Source organism: Artemia franciscana, chromosome 19 (genome assembly GCF_032884065.1).
Source record: "Artemia franciscana chromosome 19, ASM3288406v1, whole genome shotgun sequence".
Classification (NCBI taxonomy): Eukaryota; Metazoa; Arthropoda; class Branchiopoda; order Anostraca; family Artemiidae; genus Artemia; species Artemia franciscana.
Window position 1 is genome coordinate 31,166,628 of NC_088881.1, and position 12,334 is coordinate 31,178,961.

The following is a 12,334-nucleotide window of genomic DNA, read 5'->3' on the forward strand; positions in this document are numbered from 1 at the left end:
AATAAAAGCGACAAAGTCGAAATTAACTTCAAATTGTAGCTCTTTCTTTATTTTATGTATTCTTAACTTTTTATCTTTCTAATCCGTATCATTGTTTATTTATAGAATAAATTATTTTTTTTTTGTTTTTGCTATTTTACGCATCCCCACTTTACATCCACTTTCTGAAAACATATCCAAGGCTAGGACGGGTTAAATCATTTTTAATCTGAGTTTGGCTACTGAGAGAATCACACAAAAACAACTATTTGATTGTCCGGATTAAGAACTTCGTCTAGTGTTTGATCAGTAGCGGTTTTAAAACTCATAATGGGGGGGGGGGTACGCCACAAGGGTGTAAATAAATACAACAATGTTTTAGATTAAAACAATGATAGTAACCATGGCGTAAATAATAATAATAAAAAAAAAATCTTATTTGCAATTCTTCTTAAGTGTCTTACTTTCTCTTTGCAAACTCAATTTTAAATGTGGAGGTGTTCTGGGAAAATTTTCAGCTGGGTTGGATTTGCATGGAAGATTTTTTCGTGGGAGGGGGGATTATCGGTGGGAAAAATTCTCCCTAATGAAATGTCCACGGAAACAGCTTTCAACTGGGAGGGAGGGGGTCCGTTTTTTGTTGGATTAAGAATTTGTTTGGTACTTGATCAGTAGTGGTTTTAGGCTTCATAATCGAGGGAGGGGGAGAGGGCAATGCCTACCAAAGGAGTGTAAAACATAAAAATGGAATTTATGTCAGAGAAACTGGGAGGAACAGCTGCCCCCCCCCCGTCCAGGACATGGACGGTCACATCATTTTGGTTAAAACAATCAGGGTAACCATGGTGTAAGGTAAAAAGAAAAATCCCGGTGTATAAGGTAGGAGCAAACTCCCTTTTCGTAAGCAGCGTGTGATGGAGGGAAATAATAAAAAAAAATAATTCAAGGGTTATTAGGCTAAATTGGGTGGTCTGCAACGTGTAGCGTATGAGTAGGGAGGCATGTAACATAAAAAACCACAGAATCATCCTCCTAAATAAAAATAAATGTTCATGCTTGAAACGGTTATAGAGGGCGAAGGATAACCAAGGAGAGTGTCAGAGAGGTGATGAATCTGAAGAAATTACATTCCAGCCCTGTCCCATGCCAACTGATGGCAAAGACGGATGTAGAGCATTTTTTTGCATGGAATAAAGTGGCAATGTGATAGTGGAAATAAAGGAGGTCTTAATCTATTTCGCTAGTTAGCAAACTCTCTCTCTCCCTCTCTCTCTCTATCACTCTCCATCCTTCGGTAATTGCTCGTTATTTTATTCGTAAAAAAAAAAATATTGTCATTTGACCAGGCCTCAGTCGCGTTTAATGTTGCTGTTCTTAGTAATAAATGATTGTGAAATTGATCAATATACTTTTTTTAGAAGGCCATTACTGAATCACTTTAGATCATATCCAAATTTTTTGATTATATCTAAAAGATTATATCCAAATCCGTATATGGAAACACAAAGGCAAACGCGTCGTAAGTAGATGGAAGTGGGGGGGGGGTCTTAATCTGTTTGGCTAGTTAGCAAACTCTCTCTCTCTCTCTCTCTCTCTCTCCCTCTCTCTTTCTCTCTCTATTCTTCGGTAATTGCTTGTTATTTTATTTGTAAAAAAATAATGTTATTTCAACAGGCCTCAGTCACGTTCAATGTTGCTGTTCTTTATAATAAATGATTTTGAAATTGGTCAATATACTTTTTTTACAAGGTCATTACTAAATTACTTACAGATCATATCCAAATCTTTGATTGTATCTAAAAGATTATGTCCAAATCCCGTATATGGAACTAGAAAACCGTGTAAAAGCGATAATATATAAAGGCATACGCGTCATAAGTGGATGGGGAGGGGGGGGGTATTAATCTGTTTAGCCAGTTAGCAAGCTCTTTCTCTCCATTCTTCTGTAAATGTTCGTTATTTTATTTTTTAAAAAAGGTCACGTCTAACATTGTTGTTTTTAGTAATAAATCATCCTGAAACTGGTCAACATACTTTTTTGTAAGGCCATTACTGAATTACTTTAGATGCATTATGTATTTTGAAAGATTAAGAGCAGGGGTAGAGTGGTACCACGAAGAAGGCGCTAAGTATGGTCTTGGGAGAACACCACATAAGGGGAGGGGCTTAAAACTTATACAATCGGGCATTCAAGGGGTCCTGCCTCGCCAAAAATACAAAATTTACCATCCTATGTTTTTATACTATTTCTACACTAGCAAAGCTTACTCGAATCTCGGTATTTTTATAACAGCTCTTAATAAAATTTAGCTCTGAATGAAGCTCTGTGAAAAGCGCTCAGCTAGGCCTACTTAATGTAGTATAATATAATGCTTTTGTCAAGATTCCTATTATTACTACTACTAACAACTCACAGCTGAACAAAGCCGCCAGAAACCAGCATAGCTACACACGGTTCTCCATCTCTATCTGTTCAAAGGCTCTTTCTTTACAAATCCCAGGAAGTTCCAGCTTCCCTTAAATCCTTGCCTACCATAGTGAAAAGTTACAGAGAAAAATGACACTGAGGTTGACTTGAATGGGCAGTTCAACAATTAAACTCATTGAAGTAAGAACTACCCAATGATTCCTCGCTACTGGTCAATCCAAAAGTTAAATTGGTAAAGTTAGCACCGAAAGCTGTTGATCCGAACTACTTTATTTTACCTATTTTATATCTTAGACCAAATATAAGCTATTTACAAATAGCTATAGCTAAACTATAAGCTATTGGGCTGTATTGGTAGTTGCCAAGGCCGAAAATACGGAAAGATTTTTGAACTAGAATCAAGCTGCTTTGCGACAGACCTATGAGAAGACGAAAGAGCAATCTTCAATTGAATAATGGGTTTCTGAAAGAAGCAAAAATCACAAGTCCTTTTCTTCATGGGATAACTTGTCGGAACGAATTCACAAAAACAGGCTCCATTGTATGATACATCGGGAATGGTGGTAGCAACTATCGCTCGGCTAAAGGACTCGGATAAAGGGATATCAATTAGAAAAAGAAGCCCTTGCATTATATGAAATTAAATCGGGCAGCCATTTACTAAGGGAGACAACATTGGATATTTAGTCCACTCAACGTGCCAATATCTCGCTGCGTGTTTGGACAGAATATTGCTCGGTGGAACACCAATTGAAGTAAAGACAGTAAATAACTTACCACAAGGATAAACTATAGATAATGGAGCTTCTACAGAAGGCCTAATAAAGGTATTATTTCTTCAGATGACTAGTTCAGGGCTACAGCTAAAAGTAAATCCAAAATATTACAGCCTGATTCAAGGCCAGCTTGAGATTACTGATGAAGAGCAATATCATATGCTAGTCTACAGTAATCATGAAGAATGGAAAATAATAATAGTTGAAAGCCCAAGGTAGTACTGCGCAAAAATATTTCCGAAACTTTCACGTTTTTAGAATGATTGCCAGTGGCCTGAAATAGTTGACTCGTGAATTGACAGGAACGTAGAAATAAGAGAGTCAGCACATGCCACAGTGGCCATAGACTAAAAAGAGGCAGCCATTTCGAGTCATGATCAAAAACGAGCATCAACTTCTGACGAGGAAAGAAAGCAGCAAGAAAGGGAATAGTGACAAAGATTTATCAGAAGACGAAGATTTGTCATTAATTGATTGGTCGGAATCCGGCTTTAAGAAATAGTTTTTTATTTTAATTTGTTATTATGAAAAGATAGCCATCAGCTTCTACTTTTGTATTTGATCGTAATTGAATTTCTTTTGCTTTGCATAATTTTTTCGAATAAAGATCTATTACGTCCTTACTCATGGGTAGTGATGACATCCTTTGTTTCTCACCATTTCTTGTGATTTTTTTTATCACCTAATGATTTTTTAGGCTTGTGACTTTAAATAATTTTTTTCTAAAACTAGTGATTTTTTCCTAGACCTTGTGATTTTGTATGATATAGCGCATAAATTCTAGCGAATAAATTATCCAAGAAGCGAATTATTGAAAGCGAAATGGATGTCTTTGTGAAAACTTTTCTAACAGCCGAGGATGTATTTATGGCGGTAAGCCATTTTTTTTTTAGCTAATTAGTTCTTTTTATCGAAAATTTCAATCGAATATTTATTGATTGATTTTTGTTGCTTTAATTTATTAGCGATATTCTTAAGAAAGCAAGGCAAAAGCTTTGATATTTAGTGGTCAATATATCGTAAATTTGCTATATATTGGTTAATCTGGTTATATCAATTTGGTTTGTATTATAATCTGATTATTTAGTATATATTAAGCTCTTAAAAAACCTAACAGCCATCATTGCCGAACCAAGGTTTGTTTGCTTCAATATAAAGGTGTATATTCATTTAGCAGTCACGAGCAAAAAAACAATTCAATTTTATATTTTATAAATTTGCTTTATATTGGTTAATCTGGTTATATCACTTTGGTTAATCAACTTAGTAAAGATATACGAATATCTTTTGTCTCAGTTACGAATATCTATACGAAATATACGGATATATGAATATAAAGGTTTGATATTTAGTGGTCAATATATCGTAAATTTCCTATATATTGGTTAATCTGGTTATATCAATTTGGTTAATCAACTTAGTAAAAATATACGAATATCTTTTGTCTCAGTTACAAATATCTATACGAAATATACGGATATATGAATATAAGGCTTTGATATTTAGTGGTCAATATATCGTAAATTTCCTATATATTGGTTAATCTGGTTATATCAATTTGGTTAATCAACTTAGTAAAAATATACGAATATCTTTTGTCTCAGTTACAAATATCTATACGAAATATACGGATATATGAATATAAAGCTTTGATATTTAGTGGTCAATATATCGTAAATTTCCTATATATTGGTTAATCTGGTTATATCAATTTGGTTAATCAACTTAATAAAAATATACGAATATCTTTTGTCTCAGTTACAAATATCTATACGAAATATACGGATATATGAATATAAAGCTTTGATATTTAGTGGTCAATATATCGTAAATTTTCTATATATTGGTTAATCTGGTTATATCAATTTGGTTAATCAACTTAGTAAAAATATACGAATATCTTTTGTCTCAGTTACGAATATCTATACGAAATATACGGATACATGAATATACGAATATCTTTTGTCTCAGTTACGAATATCTATACGAAATATACGGATATATGAATATACGAATATCTTTTATCTCAGTTACGAATATCTATACGAAATATACGGATATATGAATATAAGGCTTTGATATTTAGTGGTCAATATATCGTAAATTTCCTATATATTGGTTTTTTAATTGACATAGAGAGAAAGATTGGTTTATTAATATAAATAACAAAACAAAACAAGCAAATGGCCCGAAGCAAAGCTTGTTTGGGCTTACAACCCCAATACACATACAAATAAAACAATACGAAAAAGAAGAAAAAATAAAAAGAAAAGAAAAGGAAAAGAAAAAAGAAAGAAAGAAGAAGAAAAAATCAATTACCCTGCATTTCAATCGAAACGGATTTCCACTTCAAAAGAGACAAAACAAAAAGAAACCAAAACCACTTAACCAGTATCGCCAAAATCAAAACCAACATCTTGGCTCCACTTGAGGTCCACTCAACTATCAAAACCATAAATATTAAGGCAAAATAGCTTTAATTCCCGCCGAAATTCAAAAAAACTATCCATGTTTCTCAAAGTCGTAGGTAAACAATTCCATGCATGGGGTCCTAGATGCCGAATAGAAAATTGAGATCTACGGGTAATAGCAAGCGGACGACGAATTATATCGGACTGTCTCGTAGAATGTGTATGAATATCACTTCCTAATTCAAACATACTTTTAAAACATGTTGGTAAACAATTTTGAAAATATTTATATATAAACAGGCTTCGATAAAAAATAATAAGTCCTGCTAAAGGAAAGATTTTGCATTCTATATACCTCTTTTGTACCGAGTCTTTAAAACCTACACCACATAACACTCGAAGCGCTTTATTCTGCAAAACTCGAACACGATGGAGATGAGAAGGAAATGTACTACCCCAAACATTGCAACAATATAGCAGATAAGGATGAATTAAGGAATAATACATTGTTCTTAAAATATCTCTTGGGAAAATATACTGCAACTTTCTTAAAATGCCAACATTCCTAGCGAGTTTAAGACTAATATAATCTATATGTTCTCTAAAGCTGAGACATTCATCAATTAAAACTCCTAGATATTTTGTACAATTTATTCTTAAAATACTCATATCAGCAATATTAAGTCTGTCTATCCAAGGGTAATAATTTGTGCTCCTACCATACAATAAAAAGCAAGATTTACTATAATTCAAATTTAACTTATTAAGCTTCATCCAATTTTGTACAAACTCCATACAAGAGCTAATACGACTCAACAGCTGAATTCCTGTTCGTGCAGCCACAGTTATATGAGTGTCATCCGCAAAGCTGGGAACAATTACTTTTTCCCCATCACATCCAATGTCAAGATCATACGAAATCATATTAAAAGCTCTACATAAATCATTTATAAAAATTAGAAATAACAGGGGACCAAGAACAGATCCTTGAGGTACTCCAAATTTAACACTACTAACTGAAGAAACATTATCTCCTAGTTGTACATATTGAGTTCTTTCTTTTAAAAACGAGGACAGTAATTCAAGAAATGCTCCTCTAAAACCGTAATTTTCTAATTTGGCAATGAGTATAAAATGGTCAACGCAGTCAAAAGCTTTTACAATATCAAGAAAAACAGAAGCGACTTTCATACCATTATCCAACGCATCATTCACAAAAGTTGTCAAAAATAAAACAGCATGCTCAGTAGATAAACCCTTCCGAAAACCAAATTGATTTGGATTAAAAAATAATTTACTCTCCAAAAATTCAACCATTCTTTTAACTATCAATCTGGTTAATCTGGTTACATCAATTTGGTTAATCAACTTAGTAAAAATATACGAATATCTTTTGTCTCAATTACGAATATCTATACGAGATATACGGATATATGAATATACGAATATCTTTTGTCTCAGTTACGAATATCTATACGAAATATACGGATATATGAATATACGAATATCTTTTATCTCAGTTACGAATATCTATACGAAATATACGGATATATGAATATAAGGCTTTGATATTTAGTGGTCAATATATCGTAAATTTGCTATATATTGGTTAATCTGGTTATATCAATTTGGTAAATCAACTTAGTAAAAATATACAAATATCTTTTGTCTCAATTACGAATATCTATACGAAATGCACGGATATATGAATATACGAATATCTTTTGTCTCCGTTACAAATATCTATACGAAATATACGGATATATGAATATACGAATATCTTTTATCTCAGTTACGAATATCTATACGAAATATACGGATATATGAATATAAAGCTTTGATATTTAGTGGTCAATATATCGTAAATTTCCTATATATTGGTTAATCTGGTTATATCAATTTGATTAATCAACTTAGTAAAAATATACGAATATCTTTTGTCTCAATTACGAATATCTATACGAAATATACGGATATATGAATATACGAATATCTTTTGTCTCAGTTACGAATATCTATACGAAATGCACGGATATATGAATATACGAATATCTTTTGTCTCCGTTACAAATATCTATACGAAATATACGGATATATGAATATACGAATATCTTTTATCTCAGTTACGAATATCTATACGAAATATACGGATATATGAATATAAAGCTTTGATATTTAGTGGTCAATATATCGTAAATTTGCTATATATTGGTTAATCTGGAATATCTTTTGTCTCAGTTAAGAATATCTATACGAAATATACGGATATATGAATATACGAATATCTTTTGTCTCAGTTACGAATATCTATACAAAATATACGGATATATGAAAATACGAATATCTTTTGTCTCAGTTACAAATATCTATAGGAAATATACGGATATATGAATATACGAATATCTTTTGCCTCAGTTACGAATATCTATACGAAATATACGGATATATGAATATAAGAATATCTTTTATCTCAGTTACAAATATCTATACGAAATATACGGATATATGAATATACGAATATCTTTTGTCTCAGTTACGAATATCTATACGAAATATACAGATATATGAATATACGAATATCTTTTGTCTCAGTTACGAATATCTATACGAAATATACGGATATATGAATATACGAATACCTTTTTCCTCACCCAACACAAAGCCCCGTGGATGCTAATGGTATACTTCCAAGTTCGCTGGTTGCTAAAGATGTCCGTTTTTTTAAACAGTTTTCGGCTTTTTGTTAGATTAAAAATAAATTATTTTCATTAGCTTTGCTCTCTTATTGTGGCCCATTCAATTTCTAATACACAATGTTGGCCACGATCAAGGGAGTACCTAGAGCCCTTCATTCCAATGTTCCTTGGACAGAACTGTTATTGAGGAATTTTTAATTAAAGATGTCACTCGTCTTAGAGTTTTATTGTTTACTATTCATTGCAAATTTCTGGCTGTTCATGGCAAAGATATATTCTTTCCATTTAACTTATAGCCCTCATCCTTGGAGCTGCGGCGATCAAATGAAATTTGAGTTTTGTTTTTTTTAGTTTTGTTTGAGTTTGAGTTTTGTTTTATCAAATGAAATTTAACTTTTGTTTTTTGAAAATTGTTTGAGTTTTGTTTTATCAAAAGAAATTTGAGCTTTGTTTTTTTAGTTTTGTTTGAGTTTGAGTTTTGTTTTATCAAATGAAATTTGAGTTTTGTTGTTTTTTTTAGTTTTGTTTGAGTTTTGTTTTATCAACTGAATTTCGAGTTTTGTTATTTTGAGTTTTTTTAGTTTTGTTTTATTAAATGAACTTTGAGTTTTTTTTTAGTTTTGTTTGAGTTTTGTTTTATCAAATGAAATATGAGTTTTGTTTGAAACGTATTAACAGCATTATTCGTTTGTTATTCTCTTCATATGCATTTCCTTTTCAAAGTGTAGAAAAATGTTCAGCAATTTCAATACAAGCGTACTCAATTTACCGTTACGGACCCCCCCCCCCGCCCCTAACTGTGAAATTCAATGCCGACGGCATTGATTGGGAAAGAATCTAGGGATCTTGTATTTTATTACAATGTTTATACAACGTTCTGTTTTTTTTACTACTTTTGAACACATTTTCTACTTACATTATTTGCTTTTTTGCGGAAAGTGAATTTTAAATTTAAACATACTCACTCCCAGTCCCTGTCGAGAACTGGAATGATAGGCGAGCTTTTGCCTTGGCTTTTTAAAAGGAAAATCTCGCTTTATTGAATTATTTTTATACCTGTTCGAAACTTATCCTTTGACTGCGGATTTGACAACAAGTGTCATTAAATATCCTCGCTTTTATTACCTCTGAAGAAGAAGGTTTTTTGATTATGTGATCGGGTGGTTACTATTGACAGAACGGGTGATTCTATTGCAGTGTCTGGACCCTGACCTTGTCGTCTAAGAGGCTGTCCCAATGAAACGTGACATTAACCTTAAAATAGCCAAATTAAAAACTTCAGCATGAATAAATAATATGGTTCTAGAGTAAAAGATAAACAAAAGATAGCTAAAATAAAATATATAAATAAAACGTAATAAACAATAATTGAATGAAAAAAACTTGATAATTCATATTTTGAAATCAAATACATGAGTTTTCTTAGAAATAGGAATTTTTTCTTGGAAATGCGCAAGGAAGGGCTCAAATTCCAAGCTCCTCTTTGAAAACTTGTGGTAGTCTTTCTAGCACAAGTGCTAGCCTCAAACGTGTGCGCCTCCTCCGCGCGGGTGCATGCATCGAACGCCAACACTGAGAGGCCCGGTCGACCACCGCCTAAGTGTCGTGATGCCGCCAGTCGAGGATAGCGGCGTTACCGCTATCCTCGTTACCTATTCAATTGCAACTGAATAGACAATTGTCTTTTGAAGAGAGACCAGATTAAAATCCTGGTAGGAACTTGAGATTTAAGGACCTCTCTATTTCAAGACATCTTGGTATAGCGCAGAATCAATATTTCTTGAGTCCTAGCCATAATGAGGTGTTTATAAATATTGAGGCTTTGATTCCATGACATAGCAGTGTTATTTGAAACGGTAGGTTCTGAAAATTCTCAAACTCCTAACTGTTAAATTGTGAATTTAATATCGTGTACTTCCTTATTTGTCATAAAACCACCGGAGGTAAAATAACTAGGAGGTGTCTAATTACAGGAGGAGATCTATTTCAGACATCGGCAGAAATGAATTATAGTTATTATGCCACCTGGAAAATTAATTTTCTCTACTTACTCAGCCCAACTTTTCTTAATAAGCATTTCATTAGTTGAATATTTCACCCATGTGCAATGATAACTATTTTAAATGCACATACAATTAATAGTAGAGGCATAATTGTAATTGCAAAATTTTAGTTTCAGTCTGGAAAATAGGCTATTGCCCAACCTTGGACAAAGGATCTTAAAATTGAAGTATCTCAATCATGGACAGCTTTTATCACTGAGTGAAAAAGAGTAATCATATTTAAATAGGCTTGGCTATAAGATTGCAGTTAGCCAATCCCAACTATCTGCATCAGGTCCAAGATTAAGAACCTGCTGTCCTTGTTTAGGGAAGATACATTTTAGTCAAAACACTTTTCCAAGATTAGACACTGTCCATGTACTAAGGGTTTTTACCCTAAACCCTCTTTCATGTAGTACATATGATCTGGCTGTTCCAGCCACTTTAACACATTACCTCTCCCACCAATCATAGGCATCCCATTGACACCTGCAGTAGGTTCTACTTTCTCCCTAATGACCTTCATAGATGACTTTTACAATGTTGCCAACAGCAACCCAAATCAAAACTAAGTCCGAATTCCTTTTCACTATCTTACCCAAGAAAACTGTCTGAGTTGTCGTCAACAGTTACTGCCTGAACCTTTTCAGTTTTATTTTCAGTCTCAGTGCTGTCTTCTCAACAATTCTCTTCACAACCTACTTCTCTGTTTTGGTTGCTTTTGTTGCTTCATTTTTTCTTTGCCACCTCTTCTTTGCTTTCTTAGCAAAGACAGCTTCAATCTTGGCCTTAATTGATGCATCAGTGAGCACTTTTGCTCTGTCCTCCTTTCTTCTTTGAAATGTTTTGTTTTGTTGTTGGTACTGGGTCGTCTTGTGACTGTACTTGTTCAGGTGTGACTATTCTATTTCACAATGGTCGCAAGATCACATGGCTTACTGGATATGGGGCTGGAGAACTAAAAACTTAAAGAAGATATAGTTATTCAAAACGTACCAGTACTCATGAAAGTACAAACATCAGCCATTTCTAGATCCCTTATCACTTTCTTTGTTTCCATATTCTTCCAAATTATTATGACAATCAGATCGGAAAAAGTCAATAGAACACAACCCAAAACCATCAGAAATACAATTGTCAAAGGTCATAAAACATAAATGTTTATCGAGCACTGACCAGTAAACATGACAGTACGAATTTCAGCCATTTTCAGCTCCTTTATTAGTTCCTTTGTTTCCGTCTTCTCCCCTTTTCCGTGAGAATCAGATCAAAAGAGCCACTTAAACATAATTGTCAACACAATTGTAAAAGGTCATAAAGCAAAAGTATTTACCCAAAACGGGCCAGTAAACATGACAGCATGAATATCAGCCATTTTCAGTTCCTTCATTAGCTCCTTTGTTTCATTTTCTCCCTTTTTTTCGGACAATCAGACCAAAAAAGGTCAATTAAACATAGACGTTGAAGGTCATAAACAGAACTGTCGAATAGCTGACACATAAGTGTCAAAGTTCATAAACCTAACTGGTTAACTAGAACGTACCTGTAATCATGACAGTGCGGATATCAGCCATTTCCAGCTCTTTTATTACTTCCTTTGTTTCCATTTTCTCCCTATTTTCCATAATAATCAGACCAAGAAAGGTCAAATTCTCTTCAAATTCTTCACGCTGCATTTTTTGCACTTTTACATAGTTCTTTTTTATTGAACGATGCGCCATTGCTATAATACGATAACCTTTTTGAGCATACCAACTTAAGGTTTGATGAAAATTCTTCGGAACTGTAAAAACAAACAATACTAACTTTAACAACTACTCGAACTTTCGACGAAAGTAGTGAACAAAGCTAAGCTATAACAGAAAATGGTATTTAATGAATTAATGCGATATAATACGATGACCTTATATAGCAAACCAACATATGGTTTGAGGAAAGTTCTTCAAAACTGTAAAATAAACATTTCTAACTTTAACAACCACTCTAAGTCTCGACAAGATTT

The 12,334-nt window shown here is 33.1% G+C and overlaps 1 protein-coding gene across 2 annotated transcripts in view; it reads right to left on the minus strand.

Moving 5' to 3' along the window:
• LOC136039553 (polyamine-transporting ATPase 13A2-like) overlaps positions 1–12,334 on the minus strand; it is a 119,458-nt gene that overhangs the window by 26,416 nt on the left and 80,708 nt on the right. For both annotated transcript variants that reach the window (XM_065723390.1, XM_065723391.1), the window contains one exon: positions 11,876–12,115. In XM_065723390.1, the coding sequence (XP_065579462.1) occupies positions 11,876–12,115 (240 nt within the window). The remainder of the gene's footprint in view (positions 1–11,875; positions 12,116–12,334) is intronic.